Source organism: Martes martes (assembly GCF_963455335.1).
Source record: "Martes martes genome assembly, chromosome: 7".
Taxonomy (NCBI): domain Eukaryota; kingdom Metazoa; phylum Chordata; class Mammalia; order Carnivora; family Mustelidae; genus Martes; species Martes martes.
Window position 1 is genome coordinate 86,987,944 of NC_137894.1, and position 16,892 is coordinate 87,004,835.

General features: G+C 37.6%; 1 protein-coding gene across 11 annotated transcripts in view; it reads left to right on the forward strand.

Annotated features, from left to right (window-relative positions):
• The window catches only part of MIA2 (MIA SH3 domain ER export factor 2), an 86,427-nt gene extending 77,580 nt beyond the window's left edge, over window positions 1-8,847 (forward strand). For 7 of the 11 annotated variants that reach the window (XM_080809094.1, XM_080809097.1, XM_080809101.1 and 4 more), the window contains 4 exons: window positions 2,590-2,712; window positions 6,050-6,108; window positions 6,932-7,166; window positions 8,235-8,847. In XM_080809094.1, the coding sequence (XP_080665220.1) occupies window positions 2,590-2,712; window positions 6,050-6,108; window positions 6,932-7,166; window positions 8,235-8,401 (584 nt within the window). In that variant the 3' untranslated portion in view covers window positions 8,402-8,847. The remainder of the gene's footprint in view (window positions 1-2,589; window positions 2,713-6,049; window positions 6,109-6,931; window positions 7,167-8,234) is intronic. The other 4 variants (XM_080809098.1, XM_080809095.1, XM_080809096.1 and 1 more) reach the window with 1 other exon arrangement.
• Window positions 8,848-16,892: the final 8,045 nt, after the last annotated feature.

The window sequence follows — 16,892 nt, forward strand, 5'->3', positions numbered from 1 at the left end:
GATATTCTGTTTTCTTCTAAGAACTTAAAATTTTGTTATAAGTTTTAGATCTGGATTTTATTTCTGTTTCAGTGTTTCGTGTGAGGAGTCCTCCCCCCATTGAATACACAGTTATTTCAATACTATATATTGGTTCATCAGTTTGAAATACCACTTTATCTTAAATTAAATGTCCATATTTGCATACATCTGTTTCTCAGGCATTCTTTCTTTTTTTTTATTTATTTTTATTTTTTTATTTTTATTTATTTGTCAGAGAGAGAGAGGAGCGAGAGTGAGCACAAGTAGACAGAGTGGCAGGCAGAGGCAGAGGGAGAAGCAGGCTCCCTGCCGAGCAAGGAGCCCGATGTGGGACTCGATCCCAGGACGCTGGGATCATGACCTGAGCCGAAGGCAGCTGCTTAACCAACTGAGCCACCCAGGCGTCCCATCTCAGGCATTCTTTCTATACCATTGGTCTCTTTATTGCAGAATCCTAACCTATCTGTATCCATGCTGCTTTCATCTACTTTCTGGAAATTTTGCTTTTTCATTCCATTTAACTTCCTTAATTATTAGAATTAACTATTTTACCATGTTGTGAAGGAAGATGTTTATTGTACTTGATTATTAGCCCATATTAATCCTAAAAAATTCTAATTCTTTATCCATCTTTATAATTCTCTTTTGTTTCTGTTGTGTGATAGAATCCAGAATTATTAAAATAGGTACTCAGGGAACTATTACAGTCCAAGATTTGTTATGGAATGAAAAGAGATAAAGAATATTTTTGTTTAACCCAGGCATTTTGGGTTTTATTCTAATTCTTAGTTTATGAAACTGCCTCAGAATGCTGTGTATACTTATTTGCAGCCTTTATTCATTTTTTCCCCCCGATCTTTTCCATTCTTTCTTTTTAATCATGTCTTCTCTTATAAGGATGGTAGAAAACAAAGGTATGAAAGCAAGCAAACAAGGAACCATTTGTCTTTATTTTCTGTATTTCAGTCTCATTGGTCCTGTGCCTTCCACATAGCTTTATCTTGTTACATCATATGTGGTGTGTGTATCTGAGTTTGACCAGAATACCCTTGTTTACTTGTTCATCCTTCCTTTTCTCTCAGGGCGAGCTTTACGTCCTCCATAACACCACGATTTCTGATTCCTCCAGTCAGAATTTAGTAGGCCACCACTCATAATTTGTATACCTCTTTAGTAAGGCATTGGCCACATTGTATTTATTTCTGTCACTATTAGAGTATAAAGTGTGGACTGTATCAAAATCAACTTTTTATCAGTAGTGCCATGTATACATTAAGCCCTGGTAGATTTCAGGAATAAATTATTTTGGCCAGTGGAGGGCACCATGGGTATATGATTTATAAAATAGCAAGCTTGTAGCAAAATTTTTTATTTCTTTTTGATTTTGTATTTCTGAGGTTGCTGATATTGTGGGGATGTATTTTAGAAGCAAAATAATGATATAGTATGGTATCTTGAGACTTGCTTAGGAAAGAGTTGGGAAGTTTTCAGGCTTCCCCGTTTTATCCACTTGCCCAGCTCTGCCATTTAATTAATCCCATGTTTGAAGTAGAAAGGGAAAACTTAGTTTAGATCTCAGTCATTGGTATTGGTCTTCCTTTAATTGGGCTAATAATTCAGACCCATTGAGACAGTTTTTTGCTAAGATTCTGAAAGAGGGAGGAAATGAGCCTGAGGCTATCCACCCAGATCTTTCTTTCCTGATTCACATCCCTGGGCCCTTGGGAGCTCATTAAATATAATTCTTTCCATTAACTCTGGTTGATGCTGAGTGGTTTCCTTGGCTTTGTGTGGGAGAGGTGTGTCAGTAAGGTCCCATCTGGCTGAGTCAGATGAGGAATGACATATCCAACATTGTGTGGCGTTCACATTATGAACCACTGCTTAGGACGGTCATGGAAAGCAGTTTGCAGCGGTTTTTCCATATTTCTATGGATAAGAAAGAGCCACACAGTTCACCCGCTTTGACTTTCCTCTTATTTTTGGAGTTGAGCATATGCATAACTAATCTGTCAAAATCTGCCATCACCTGTCAAAGATGAGATAGACTACCTTTATTTTTTTCAAGAATGATGAGTTCTACAAGTACCCAGGAATGACAATTTTGTCATTGTAAGTGACCCCTGGGGACAATGAAGGGTGGTTGCAGAAGCACCTGAGTCATAGTCTGTGCCCAGATTTGTGTCTATCCAGTTGTCCTTAATCCGAGCATTGTGAACCTTCTGTTCATCTGTTGCACGAAAGATCTTCCCCTTTAGTTTTGGAGGGGTGCTAACTGCCAAAATACTGAAGTTACTGAAAATTTGATCATTGATGACCTCCGAATGATATCTGCTTTGTTAACTATTTCTTTTATCAGTGTCTGTTTTGCTAAATTTCCTGATACACTTACAACATATTCCTTTTTTTCTTTCTTTACTATTTCCTCAAATTATTTACTATTGTCTACCAAGAATATGGTTCAGTTTTTTAGGAAGCAAGAGAAATGTCTATACTCTGTCTATTAAACTTAAATAAACTTGATTTATTTTTATACTAATGAAAATATTTTACAAACTTGTTTTCTAGGCCAACCATATCCTGATCCAGCTCTTCCTCCACAAAGGCAAGACAGATTTTATTCTAATTCTGGCAGACTATCTGGGCCAGCAGAACTCAGAAGTGTTAATATGCCGTCTTTGGATAAAGTGGGTAAGAAATACTTCCATGTACGTGTATATTTTTTTAATAATGGTGGCACATGAAAGAATTGGAAGCTGAAAAAAAGGACTAATAACTGGACATCTTTGGTAGCTCTTGATGCCAAAATCTTTCCTGAAACTTTCTAGTTTTATGTTTCTTGTTATATTGTATGTATCCATGGCATGTGCATATGTGTTAATGGTTGATTTGGGCATTATTGTAATGGGTTTACTATATTTAGCTATGATGCCCGATTTTACTCTATTCCAAGATTAATTTTTAAAATTTTCCCAGTCCACTTACATCTATCCTACTTGGTAATCAGGGAAGTTAAGCTAGTGTGAATGGACATGTGAAAATCCACAAGAAAAATAATTTGCTTTGTTATTGCTTTAATCAAGTACCTTATTTAGACATTATATATGAAGATAGATTTAACTAACATTTATTGAGCAACCTACTATTTGTCAGGCACTCTTTTCCTTAAACCACCACAGCAACCCTCTAAAATTGGGAAATATATATATCCAGTGTATTAGTCAGAAGAGTGTAACATTAAAAAGATTAAAAGCAAATAGAAACTTAAAATAAATTTATTGGTAAAAGGTTTCTTCAGGACAGGGTATATATTGCAAGGGGGGTTAGGCATTATCTGGCTGAAATATTTATTATTTTAGAAAAGGGGTCTTTTTTGAATAGTAAGCAGAGAAGGAGATTTATGGCCTAGATTAATTATAATTAGTTTTAATTAAATAATTTCTTTCTAAACTTTGGATTTTGGATTTTGACATTGTTTTCCCCCATTAATTCAGACTTTATGGAGTGACAGTGTATATGTGATTGATTGTCTATTTTTAAACTAATGCTATTTAACATTTCTTACATGTCCTTTTTTGTTGTTGGTATCTAATTATCCAATTAGATAATTTTTAAGTGTCTACTGTTTAGAAGGCGTCCTACGTGACATGGCAGAGAATATAATTATAATAAGGTATAGTTTCTGCCTATAAGAAGCTAATAATTAAATGTGGAGAAAGAAATACATATATCTTTCTTATATATCCGTCAGGCAATAATGTTCTAGAAGAAGAGAATAGCATCTTTAAAGATTAAGACTTACAAAGTCCTAATAAATTATGGCTGCAACATGGAGTGTGAGTCAGGGAGTATTGAAACAAGTAGTGAAAAGGTTAAGCAGTACATAGAGTTCTCAGGGCTTTGCAAACCTGTTCAAAACTTGGACCTTGTTCACAGGGTCATGGGAACACATTATAGAAATAATCAGATCTGCATTTTAGAGAAATTACTGTGGTTGCATTATGGTGAATAGATTGGAGGGAGCAGTTAAGATTGGAGGCACGGTAACTTTGTAGGAGTCTGACAGAAATCTGCGTCAATAAGAGGGTAGTGATTTAGCAGAGGGGATAGGGATACATAGATGTAAGCAGACATAGAGAAAAAAGAATTGGGAGGATTTAGGATTGAAAGCATGTGGGAGTGTGGGGGAAGAAGGAGTCTTGGCTGATGCCTAGATTCCTGGCTATGGCATCTGGGCCATTCATCGTTCTGAGACAAAGAACAAGGAACAGGAGCAAATTTGACAGGAAAGATTATAAGTTACATTTTGAACGTACAAAATTAGCAGCACCTGTGATAAACCTGCATGAATATTCAAAGAGGCAGTTCAAGCTTTGAAGTCCTAGTAGGGGAAATAACAATCTGAATCACACATCTGGAAGTCATTAGTTGGTATACATCAAATTAAATGTGTAGGAGTGGATGGGATTTCTCAAAGGGAGAATGAAAGGAGAATGGGGCTTAGGTGGAACTCCATGGAGACCATCATTTAAGGATAGACAGAGGTAGTGAAGGAGTGGCTAGCAAGGGAACATAGAGAGAGAAGGGTACCATCACAAAAATTGAAGGCTGAGAGGATTTAGAGAGAGAGAGTGGTCAATAATTGAGAGAAATAAAATAAGGACTAAAAGTGTCTTTTAGTTTAGCAAAAAAAGATTTTTTTTTGATGTTGGGGAAAATAATTTCGGTGGAGTAGTGGATGTTGCAAATAGATTGCAGTAAAATGAGGACAAAATGAGAGGAATTCCGAACAATATATATAGAACAAGTATTGATTACAGAAGAGAGGGGTAGCTGTAGGGGAATTTTCTTTTTCTGTCTCATTTTTAAGTAGTAGTTGGAAGAGACTTGCTGATAGAATGGGTCCAGCAGAAAAGGAAGAGGGAGGCAACAGAGAGGAAGGGGAGAGATTCAGAGCACAGAACCAGGGTCATAGATCGTCTAGAAGGAGCCTTCTCCATGATAAGAGGAGGAAAAATCATAGGAATTTGGTTGCTGATACATTTATTTGTTTGATTACAGAAAGTTAAGGGAGTTTCTAAGTGACTGGTGTAGTAGGTTTGAAGAGAATGGAGATTTAAAATTGCTCAGGAGAAATGTGGTTTGGAAGATGCAGAACGATTAGTCATTGAGCAGCTGCAAGTATGGCTGGAAATCCATTCGCTTGGACTGGGCTCTGTCTACAAAAATCTGTGATTTGTTTCACCTGCAGAGGTGCTGAGTTGCAGGTATAGGTAGAGTGGAAGTGGAGAGTTGGATTAATATAGAGCTAGAATATTGTCACATACATGTCGTAATATTGCCAACTGGGTAAGGACATCGATGATTGGATGAAGTGATGGACTTAGAAGTCTAGTTGATTAGGGGTGGAAATGAAGAGAGGAGGAAACTGAAGAAAATGGAGGGAGACCAGAGGACTGGAAGCTTCAGTGACAGGAACAGGTGTAGTGAGAATAACTAAATGAGAAGGCTAGGCGAGGATAAGTGTTGTGGTCAGAGAGAGGGTTGTTTGAATTTACCTTCTCATGGACTGGGCAGTTCTTGGTGAAAACAAAGTCCAGGAACATTTATTTTGAACAGTAGCTAAATTCAAATGCTAGTCTATGTTACCTGATGGAAGAATTAGGAAAGTAGGAAGGAAAGAGGAAAAGGAAGGAAGAATGGAGGGAGGGCAAAAAGAAAGGAAGGAAAGAAGGAAAAGGGAGAGGGATGCCACTTTCCAGAAGTCTCCTAATGATGCGCTTGCATCAGGGTTGCCTAGGAACAAGCCACAGAATTCCTGCCACCTGCCTTTGCAGAACTTTGATTGTGCCACAGTTTCCAGTGACCTAAAGCTGTTCCTGTGGCCCCAATGCAGGATGCTGGTATCGGGCTGGTTTGTGTACTAATGGGAGAATGAGAAAATATCAACAATCCCTTGTGATTGGGAGATATGGTAGGAATGGGGTGATCAGTCATGTATTTTTCATGGTTTAATTTTTATGTTTAGATGGGCCAATGTCTTCAGAAATGGAATCCAGTAGAAATGATAACAAAGACGACCTTGGTGTGAGTATTGAAAGTGGAATTTTATCCATGTGTTCAGGAGCTTTCCAGACTCTTGGTTTATTAGAAGAGAAATTTAGCTGGCTATCTAGTTCTTGATATAAAGCTGCTTCTCCCATTTTGACAAATATATATACTCCCTATATAGCATTATAGCTGTTTCTTTTCTGGATTTTACACTATGGTGATACAGTACAACTTATAGACTAAAGGCTTGAGTTAGTTTACTAAAGTTAAACAGGAATTTGGATTTCCCCCTTCAATTTTTATTTGAATATTTTAAAGTATTTTTTTGTTAATACCTTTATAATTTTTGCTTTTGGTCACTTTTTGTATGTTGAAAATACAAGCATAGGGCGCCTGGGTGGCTCAGTTGGTTAAGCAACTGCCTTGGGCTCAGGTCATGATCTTGGAGTCCTGGAATCAAGTCCCGATTTGGGCTCCCTGCTCCACGGGGAGTCTGCTTCTCCCTCTGACCTTCTCCCCTCTCATGTTCTCTCTCACCTTCTCTCTCTCAAATAAATAAATAAAATCTTTAAAAAAAAATACAAACATAAACATCTGTTTTTCAGTATGTACTTGATAAAAGAATATATGTTTTGGTACTCTTGGACTACTCTTGTGTTTTATCTTTAGCCAGAGTATTACTTTCTTTTCAGTTAATATTTGTGATCGCAAAAATCCATCTGATGTGGAACACAGAATCTTTCAGAAGAAACTATTAAGATTATTATAGACTTCTTTCTTCTAAACCTAAGATTTTTCAGGAAGATTATTGCAAATTTTGCTGTTTTTTTAGTGACCACTGTATGTCGATTTGTTACAGAATTTAAATGTGCCTGATTCATCTCTCCCCGCCAAAAGTGAAGCAACGGGCCCTGGCTTTCTTCCTTCACCTCTTGCTCCATTCGGGGCTCCATTATTTCCAATGGATCCAAGGGGTCCGTTCATGAGAAGAGGTCCTCCTTTTCCTCCACCTTCTCCAGGAAGCATGTATGGAGCTCCTCGAGATTATTTTCCACCAAGGGATTTTGCTGGCCCACTGCCACCTCCATTTGCAAGTACGTTTTTTTTTTTTTTTTTTAAACTTAGTGTGTGTTTTATAGAGTAAATCAAAGATATAATTCTGCTTCTTACTCATATAGTAAGTTTTTCTCACTGTGAGTATACCATTACTTTTCCAAATTGGAAAGGCAGCCAGTCATTTGTAGACTGTAATGAGGCTTCCACATGATTCATCCTAATGATATGGAATTATTTCTGTATTTCAGTAATCGGAAAAATCATTGGTTTTTTGCAACAGTCTTAAATTAAGACTAAAATTATTCGTATCTTATTTGATTAGAAAGTGGTTACTGCATCAATTAGTAAAAATAATTACAGCTTATATTTTAGCATTAAAATTACTGGCTAAATTATTTTTAAAAGTTTTTTTCATAAGTAGTTCCTATGCAGTCCTACTTATTTAAAACCTAAAATATGTTCATCATGTTTAGACTAATTGTTGAATTTATTGAAATTCTTTCATAGGCTTACATAAGAAAAAAAACAGTTTTTTGCTTTTATATCTATACATTGCCATTTAGAACTCTAGGTTTCTATAGAATAAATAGTTAAACCAAACACTAGGCAGAAGGCTAGTATATGCCTGACATGGTATTTCTTCTCTCATTTCTCCTCTATTTTAAGGTTTAAGGTGAATTAAGATGAATTTGGGCGAAATTCAAGATAGTCTTTTAACTGTAAATGTTTTAGGATAGTATGAAATTAGAATTGGAAATTACTAGTCAGAATTTTAAGTCTGGTGAAAATTATATGACATGAAAATTTTTAATCAAGCTTTATTATGTATTTTGGAATAATAAGTTTTGAAAAGTGTTAAGATGTTAGGTTTTCATAGGACAAAAATTGTGGCTGAAGTTAATGATGTTCCCTTCAATCATGTGCAATTGAAGAGAGTATGCCTTTACTCAATGTTGTAAAAATTCATTTGTTAGATCAAGTAATTACTCTGGGGTCAATTTTTGAATATAAAGATAGGTATTGTAAGTTATAAGCTAATCATTTAATACAACTGAAGTACAGGTACTTAAAGTTAAAAAATGTCTTTTACCAATCTCTTTGAACAGTGAGAAATGTCTATCCACCGAGAGCTTTTCCTCATTATCTTCCCCCAAGAGCTGGATTTTTTCCCACACCCCCACATGCTGAAAGTAGAAGTGAGTTCCCATCAGGGTTGACTCCACCTTCAAATGAGCCTACTACTGAACATCCAGCACCACAGCAAGAAACTTAACCATATTTTTGATCTCTCTTCAAAAGTAATTTTGACTTCTCTCTTATTTTCAGTTTAAGTAACGGCTGTTACTTAACCTATTATACTTTTGCTCACATAGAGCTTAATGGAATTAAAACTCTCAGGATAGTATTTTGTAAATAAAGATGATTTAAATATGAATCTTATGAGTAAATTATTTCCATTTTATTTTATTCTAGATAGTATAATTATTTTAATTTGATTAACAAATCCACTATCACATAAACAATGGGAGTTTTATATATGTCATCTTGCAGTTGGGGATGTTTTAAACTCAAAAGGACTTTTTGCCAAGAACTGTATTTACTATGGTTGTAGACAAATGTGAAGGTAACTTTATGCTTAATTAAATAAATTTTAATTGATTTAAAGGCTTGTTTGGTATTGATAATAATAATAAAATCAGCTAGTTTTCCATAAATATGACTCCATTAGTTAGTTTTTTACTTTTCTCAATAGCTTTGAGGCTCAAAACTAATGCTTTATATGGATTTTTCCCATTTGATTATCTTACCAAGGTTGTGCTCTCTTTCTTGCAAGTAGACATGAATGGCCAAAAGCAACAAATTAATACACTCTTCTTTTTTTTTTTTTTAAAGATTTTATTTATTTATTTGTCAGAGAGAGAGAGAGAGTGAGCACAGGCAGAGTGGCAGGCAGAGGCAGAGGGAGAAGCAGGCTCTCTGCTGAGCAAGGAGCCTGATGTGGGACTCCATCCCAGGAAGCTGGGATCATGACCTGAGCTGAAGGCAGCTATTTAACCAACTGAGCCATCCAGGCATCCCAAATTAATACACTCTTAAAAGTCAATATTGATTATATTTTAATTGATTTATATTTTAAAGAAAACTAGGATATTGTCTAAATGGTAATTTTTCAGAGTTTGGATCTTCTTAGTTCATTCACTAGCTTTTGGACAGTTTTCTATCTGGCTTGCTTTTCTCTTAATTTGCAAGATATTTACTGTTTTTAGTGGGGAATGTTGAAATTTGCTATAGGAATATTGTATTTGGACTCAATATCTTTAGAACGTTTCCTTAACCACCTTTGTCTGTTTCCTCAGGCTTGTATTCTATTATTATTAGTCTTCTCACACATTAATATGATTATGAAAGGAAAGATAATTAAGTGTAACTAATAAGTCTTAGAATACGTCTGTTGAGAAGTTGGTTGTTTTTAGTTGTTTACTTGGAATTTGTCCTCTGTGCCAAAAGACAGAAGATGAAACATTCTTGAACAAAGCAGTCATGCACTGTAACTGGAATGCTTCCTGCCAGCATTTCTGCAGATGTTCTCTGGAACACTTCTTGTGACGTATTCTTACTCCTTCTCCAGTCTTACCTCGCCTTAGGAGAGAAGGTTGAACAGAAGGACTTCATGAAGTGAATTGCTTGGATAAGGTACTATGTAGATTGCGAACTGTAAAATCATCATTATACTTAGTGTTTAGAAGCCAGGTTTTAGGGGAAATAGATTGCTTTTTTAAAGTTGGAAATTTGGAAAGTGAAAGAAGAGAAACAGAACAGTGATGGAGAGTATTCCAGTCAAGTGAAACTTTTCTTTGCCCCAGGATGAAGGAGACCTGTTTTGACTTAAGACAGAAGACAGGAGAGTGGTGAAGGCAAATTGAACCTCAGAGAGAGCGGTAATAAAGTGAGAAGCCAGAATCAGAGAGGAAGCAAGGATAACAGTCAATGAGAGCACAGCAGAAGACAGAAAGACTTGATATGGGCTGAATAGTTTGAAATACTTTGGGATTCCAGAGTAAATGAACATACTTAGCTTACAAAATTTTTTTTTTAATAAAGAACTATAACCAAGTGGGAATAAATCAAATCATAGCATTTTAGGATGAATAACAAATTTTGTACATTTATTTATTTCCAGTGATGCTTTCTAGTTAGTTTCTCTTTTAACTCTTTTTCTTTAATTCTGATAAGATTTTAGAATTTTAGAAGGTATGCTTATACCTCTAATCCTTGATTTATCAACTTGATTGATTAAATTTATCAGTTTGTGTGTTGATTCTTTGAGATGAAAAATTAGGACTTAACACACACTATTGCCATCCTCATTTTCCTTTCCTCATGTTTGATACTTAACCACGTTATGTTTGCTCTTGTTATCTTTGTAATTTTTATATATTTAAACCTTTGTTGATATTTTTTCCTTGGGAAGTCTGGGTGTCTCAGTTGGTTAAGTGTCTGCCTTCGGCTCAGATCATGATCCCAGCATCCTGGGATTGAGTCTTGCATCAGGCTCCTTGCTCAGCAGGGAGCCTGTTTCTCCCTCTGCCCACCTCTCTTTCTCTCTGACCAAAAAAAAAAAAAAAAAAAAAAAAAAAATCTTAAAAAAAATTTTCCGCCCTTATTCCTGTCCCCTCTTCCCCTACTCTGGCCAAAATCCTATTTTCTCTTGGCTATACATCATGTTTTCAAGGTTGCTAATAATAATATTATGCCTACAAGTGTAACTATCTTCTATACTTGGTCCATAGTTGAACTAAAGTTCAAAATCAATAAGGCGCATTTGTACTGTTATTGTTATTTAAATATTTTTGCTATCAAGCCAAATTATATAGTAAATTTACATATCCTTCTCTGTGAATCCCAGTATCATAATTTCTGCATCACTCTAAAGAGATTTTTTTTTTTTAAAGATTTTTAAAATTTATTTGAGAGAGAGAAAGGGAGTGAGAGAGCATGAGCAGGGGGAGGGGCAGAGGGAGAAGTGACTCCCAACTGAGCAGGGAGTCTGACCTGGGTCTCTATCCCAGGAGCCCGGGATCATGATCTGAGCTGAAGGTAGACACTTAACCAACTGAGCCATCCAGATGCCCCTAAAGAGAATATTCTTAAATATCAAGATCCATCAATGATCTTTTTTTTTTTAAGCTCACTCTCTTTCCCCTACCACTAATAGCCTAAAATAATAACACATTTTGCTTAACTTTATACTTAGGCCAAGTATACAGTTCTCCCTCCCACTTTTCTAATGTGACTTCTCTCCCCCCCAATATTATTTGCCATTATCATGTCTTACCTAAAAAGAAAAAAATCTTCATGTCTTTTCTATTGGATATATTGTTATTTATTTTTTCTTTTAAACACTTTAGTCTTGGAGTCCTTTGTATTCCCGTTGCAAACTGACTGGCTGGTTTCTAGCCCAATGAACAGAGCCTGCACTTTTGCTGATTTCTTGGGATTACTCTGTTGTTTCATAGAGCTTCTATCTTGCTGGGGTTTTTTTGTTTTTGTTTTTTTAAATTCAAGTCTTGTTTTACTGGTGTTCACTCTCAAGTTATTTCCTTAAGGATTTAGGGAATGTAAAATCTGAATCCTCCCCATGCCTAAAATCCCAATCCTTTACTCTCCCACCCCCTTGATTTAAAGTGGTCTCATGCCGAGCATGGAGCCCAGTGTGGGGCTTGAATTTACAACTGCGAGATCAAGACCTGAGCTGAGTTTAAGAGTTGGACACTTAACCAGCTGAGCCACCCAGGCATCCCCATGCCCTTTTTTGGTATTAGTTTATATGGGTATGAAATTCTAGGTCAGAATTTTGAATACGTTGTGCTTTTAATATCAATTTAATACAATTAATTAATGCCAATGTATTGTTTTTTTAAAGATTTTATTTATTTATTTGACAGACAGAGATCACAAGTAGGCAAAGAGGCAGGCAGAGAGAGAGGAGGAAGCAGGCTTGCGGATGAGCAGAGAGCCCAATGTGGGGCTTGATCCCAGGACCCTGGGATCATGACCTGAGCTGAAGGCAGAGGCTTTAACCCACTGAGCCACCCAGGTGCCCCCAATATATTGTTTTTTAATATCTATTGTTGCTGATGAGATGTCTGAGGGGAATTTGATTCTGTTCTCTTTGTTGGTAACCTGATTTTTTCCTATAAAAATTTTTAGGGCTTTTTTCTTTTATCATTGGTGTTCTAAAAATCGTATTTAGATGTAGCTACATGTGAGACTTTTTCATTCATTTTTGGTTAGTCCAGGTCCTCTAAGAAGCAGATTCCAAGATGGAAGTAGATATTGAAGAGATTTATTAAGGGAGAACACCTATGAAGGATTAAGGGGAGAGAGTTCGAAAGTAAGTAGAGAGAATCTTCAGACTGAGGTACAGATTGACATCTGTGAATAGGAGGGAGGGAAGGAAGGAAGAGTTGGGTAGGCAGAGCCTCTGATTACGGTACAGCTCCAGGAAAGCCTGAGCTGGAGCCATGGCATTCCCCGGGGCAGAGATTGCCTGTGAGAGGAGTCTCTCGTTGGGTGGGAACGGCTCTGCTCTAGTACCCTTCCATGTTCTGTCCTTGGCTGGGAGCACCCCCAGGGAGAACCTGGACTTGGCATGAATGCTAAAGGTGCAGCAGCTAGAGGCTGGCAGCTGACTATACTCGGCATCCTCTCTCTCTCTCTCTTTTTTTAAGTTTTTAATTTTTTATAAACATATAATGTATTATTAGCCCCAGAGGTACAGGTCTGTGAATCGTCAGACTTACTTCACAGCACTTGCCATAGCACATACCCTCCCCAATGTCCATAACCCAGCCACCCTATCCCTACCCACCTACCCCCGGCAACCCTCAGTTTGTTTTGTGACATTAAGAGTCTCTTATGGTTTGTCTCCCTCCCAACCAGTCTTGTTTCATTTTTTCCAAACCCCCCACGTTGCCTCTCAAATTCCTCATATCAGGGAGATCATTTGATAATTGTCTTTCTCTGATTGACTGTTTCCCTCAGCATAATACTCTCTGGTTCCATCCACATCGTCGCAAATGGCAAAATTTCATTTCTTTTGATGGCTGCATAGAATTCCATTTTATATATATATATACATATATATATATATGTATATATATATATACACACACACACACACACATATATATATACACACACACATATATATATATATCGCATCTTTTTTTTAAAGTTTTTTTTTTTTTAAAGATTTTATTTATTTATTTGTCAGAGAGAGAGAGAGCAAGCACAGGCAGAGGCAGAGGGAGAAGCAGGCTCCCCGCCAAGCAAGGAGCCTGATGTGGGACTCAATCTCAGGACACTGGGATCATGACCTGAGCCGAAGGCAGCTGCTTAACCAACTGAGCCACTCAGGCGTCCCTTAAGTTTTTTTTTTTTAAAGATTTGATTTATTTATTTGACAGACAGAGATCACAAGTAGGCAGAGAGGCAGGCAGAGAGAGAGAGAGGAAGAGAAGCAGGCTTCCCGCTGAGCAGAGAGCCTGATGTGGGGCTCAATCCCAGGACCCTGGGATCATGTCCTGAGCCGATGGCAGAGGCTTTAACCCACTGAGCCACCCAGGCACCCCTATATCACATCTTCTTTATCCATTCATCTGTTGATGGACATCTAGGTTCTCTCCCTAGTTTGGCTATTGTGGACATTGCTGCTATAAACATTCGGGTGCATGTGCCCCTTCGGATCACTACATTTGTCTCTTTAGGGTAAATACCCAGTAGTGCAATTGCTGGGTCGTAGGGTAGCTCTATTTTCAACTTTTTGAGGAGCCTCCATGCTGTTTTCCAGAGTGGTTGCACCAGCTTGCATTCCCACCAGCAGTGTAGGAGCGTTCCCCTTTCTCCGCATCCTCGCCAGCATCTGTCATTTCCTTACTTAATTTTAGCCATTCTGACTGGTGTGAGGTTGTATCTCATTGTGGTTTTGATTTGTATTTCCCTGATCAGCATCCTCTCTCTTGAAGGTGGGATATGACTGGGGTACCATATCGTATTAGGCGCTTAAACTATGGCGTCCTAAACTCTGGGAATTTTTTTTTTTTTTTTAATCTTTGGTAAATTCCTTATCGACTTTTTCTTTCGTATTTTTTTAAGATTTTACTTACTTATTTGTCAGAGAGCAAGAGAGAGAGAGTGTGTGTGGGAGCACAAGCAGGGGAAACAGCAGGCAGAGGGAGAAGCAGAATTCCCACTGAGCAGGGAGCCCAATGCAAGACACGATCCCAGTACTCTGGGATCGTGACCTGAGCCGAAGGCAAACAATTAACTGACACTTTAATGTTTTTGTTTTCAGCAGTCATTAATCTTTGAGAGGATTTTTTATTGTATTTTATTCTTTTTTCATAGATCCTATTCTTTTTTGTAAAGATCTAATATTTTTAATTTCTCCATAGCCAATTAGTGGTTTCTAAAAGTGTTTTTCTGAACTACCTGTTTTCTCTAGGATTAATAATTATTAACTTGGGCTTTCTTTCCTTACATGTTTGGTCAACCTTGAGTTGTTCATGTTTAATGAAGATGAATTGGTTAGCTGATTCTAGCTTATACCTTTTTCTGTGTAACAAGGATAGTTTTCTTGTTTGGTTTCTTCCTGGGAGATAGGGGTGTGTGTGTGTGTATGTGTGTGTGTGTGTGTGTTGGGGGGGCGCGCGCAGGTGGTGAGAGATGGAGGGTGGGGACTGAGACAGAATCTGTGACTGACAGGCTTTGTCTTAGGATGACCCGTAGGATGCCGGCTGATTGGGTGTCGGCCTTGCCGATGCCAGAATGAGAAGGGCTTCATCTAGGATACCACCATTCACGCTAGGAGTTTTGCTTTTTCCAAACAGTTTAATTTCTTTAGGGAATATCTCTCCAGTATTTTAGCTGGAGGCAGAACCAGTCTCACTGCCTTGTGCTTGGGGTTGTGGCAGGGGAATGATGGCACCAACTTTGAGCTGTTCTGCTTACAGTTCTTCAAGTAGTCTCCCTATTTTCACACTCACACCTCAGTTCTGTACACGATATACTAAGTGGCTCTGAGCCAAGTTTCAGACTGTTACCAGGCCTGCTGACTCCCAGTTCCTAAAACAGATTGTAGGCCATAGCTTTCTCGACTTCTTTTATCCTCCAACCTAATCCAGTCTGTTCTTCTGTCCCCCAGAAAATTTTGAAACTTCATTTGTCGATGTCCTTTTTTATTCTTTTCAGCCTTATGGGGTTTACTTCTCTTGGCTCTTCTTTATGTTTATCTCAGTGGGGCCTTGGGGGCAGGTGGCCAGCATCTGCTTAGTCTGCCACCTGGAAGCTGAAGTTTTCTGTTATTGCTGTTGTCACCACTTGAAAGGGTAGTTAAAGGAGGAGGGCAGTCTTCAAGATTATGACCTGAGCATTATTTTGGACTGATAGGCAGTAGGCTTGGATATTTCAAGAAAGAATACTTCTTGGTCTTGGTTGGATAACTTTTCCCTCCACTTTGGTATTCTGATTTTTTTTTTTTTAAATTTATTTATTTGACAGACAGAGATCACAAGTAGGCAGAGAGGCAGGCAGAGAGAGAGGAAGGGAAGCAGGCTCCCCGCTGAGCAGAGAGCCCCATGCGGGGCTCGATCCCAGGACCCTGGGATCATGACCTGAGCCAAAGGCAGAGGCTTTAACCCACTGAGCCACCCAGGCGCCCCTGGTATTCTGATTTTTTTAAATAGAAATAATACACGGTCCTATAAGAAAAGTTAGAAAATCTCAAAAGCTGAAGAAAATCCAGGGTCACCATAGAAACATAAATCACTTTTTGCATTTAGGTTGTGCTTCCTTTAGGCTTTTTATCCTTCGCATATCTTTTGTATTAGTGTAATTATGTGTGTCTTTAATTTTATATTAAGTGTAATCTCCTAATATAAATGATAGAAACTTTTTTTTTTTTTTTTTGAGAGAGGGTAGGGAGGGGCCAAGGGAGAGGTGGAGAGAGAATATTAAGCAGGCTCCACACCCAGTGTGGAGCCTAATGTGGGGCTCGATCTCATGACTCTGAGATCATGACCTGCGCCAAAACCAAGAGTCAGATGCTACTTGACTGAGCCACCCAGGTGCCCCTGTAAACTTCATTTTTCATGATTTTACCTTCCCTTTTGTGAATATAATTTACCTGATTGTTCTTTTCTTGCTGAATGCTTAAGCTGTTCTTACATATTTATTTTTTTTAGAATTTTTAAAGAATTATGTATGATAGTATAGCTTTGTACATACACATTCCCCCTCTAGATTTAGGGTAATTTTTTAGGGCTATATTCCTAAAATATATTCTGGGGCCAGAATTTGGGACCGGGGACAGAAGGTTATTAAGAGGAAAGGAAATCACATTCTTTGGAAGCAGGTTAGTTGAAAACAAAATAGACTTCTTTTTTAAAGCCAGACAATTCATAGACATGGGGAGATGCTACAAAAGAATTTTGTGAGTATAGTTGATAATTATTCTGCTTCTATGGGTATGGTACATGGTTTACCATGTATCTATTTAAAAAAGCATCTAGCCTTATAACCTTTGCAAACTAATCTATTTTTCCCCCCAGGTAGTAGCTACTGTAAAAAATTTGATAGAAGTGCTACAAAAGGGATTTTTGTGTGTGTGTGTGGAATGTGGGAACTCTTTGATAACTGTCTATAAAGAGCAGTTAAGCTTACTACATTGTATTATGTTTCTTGCTTGCAAGACAGAAAAGCAG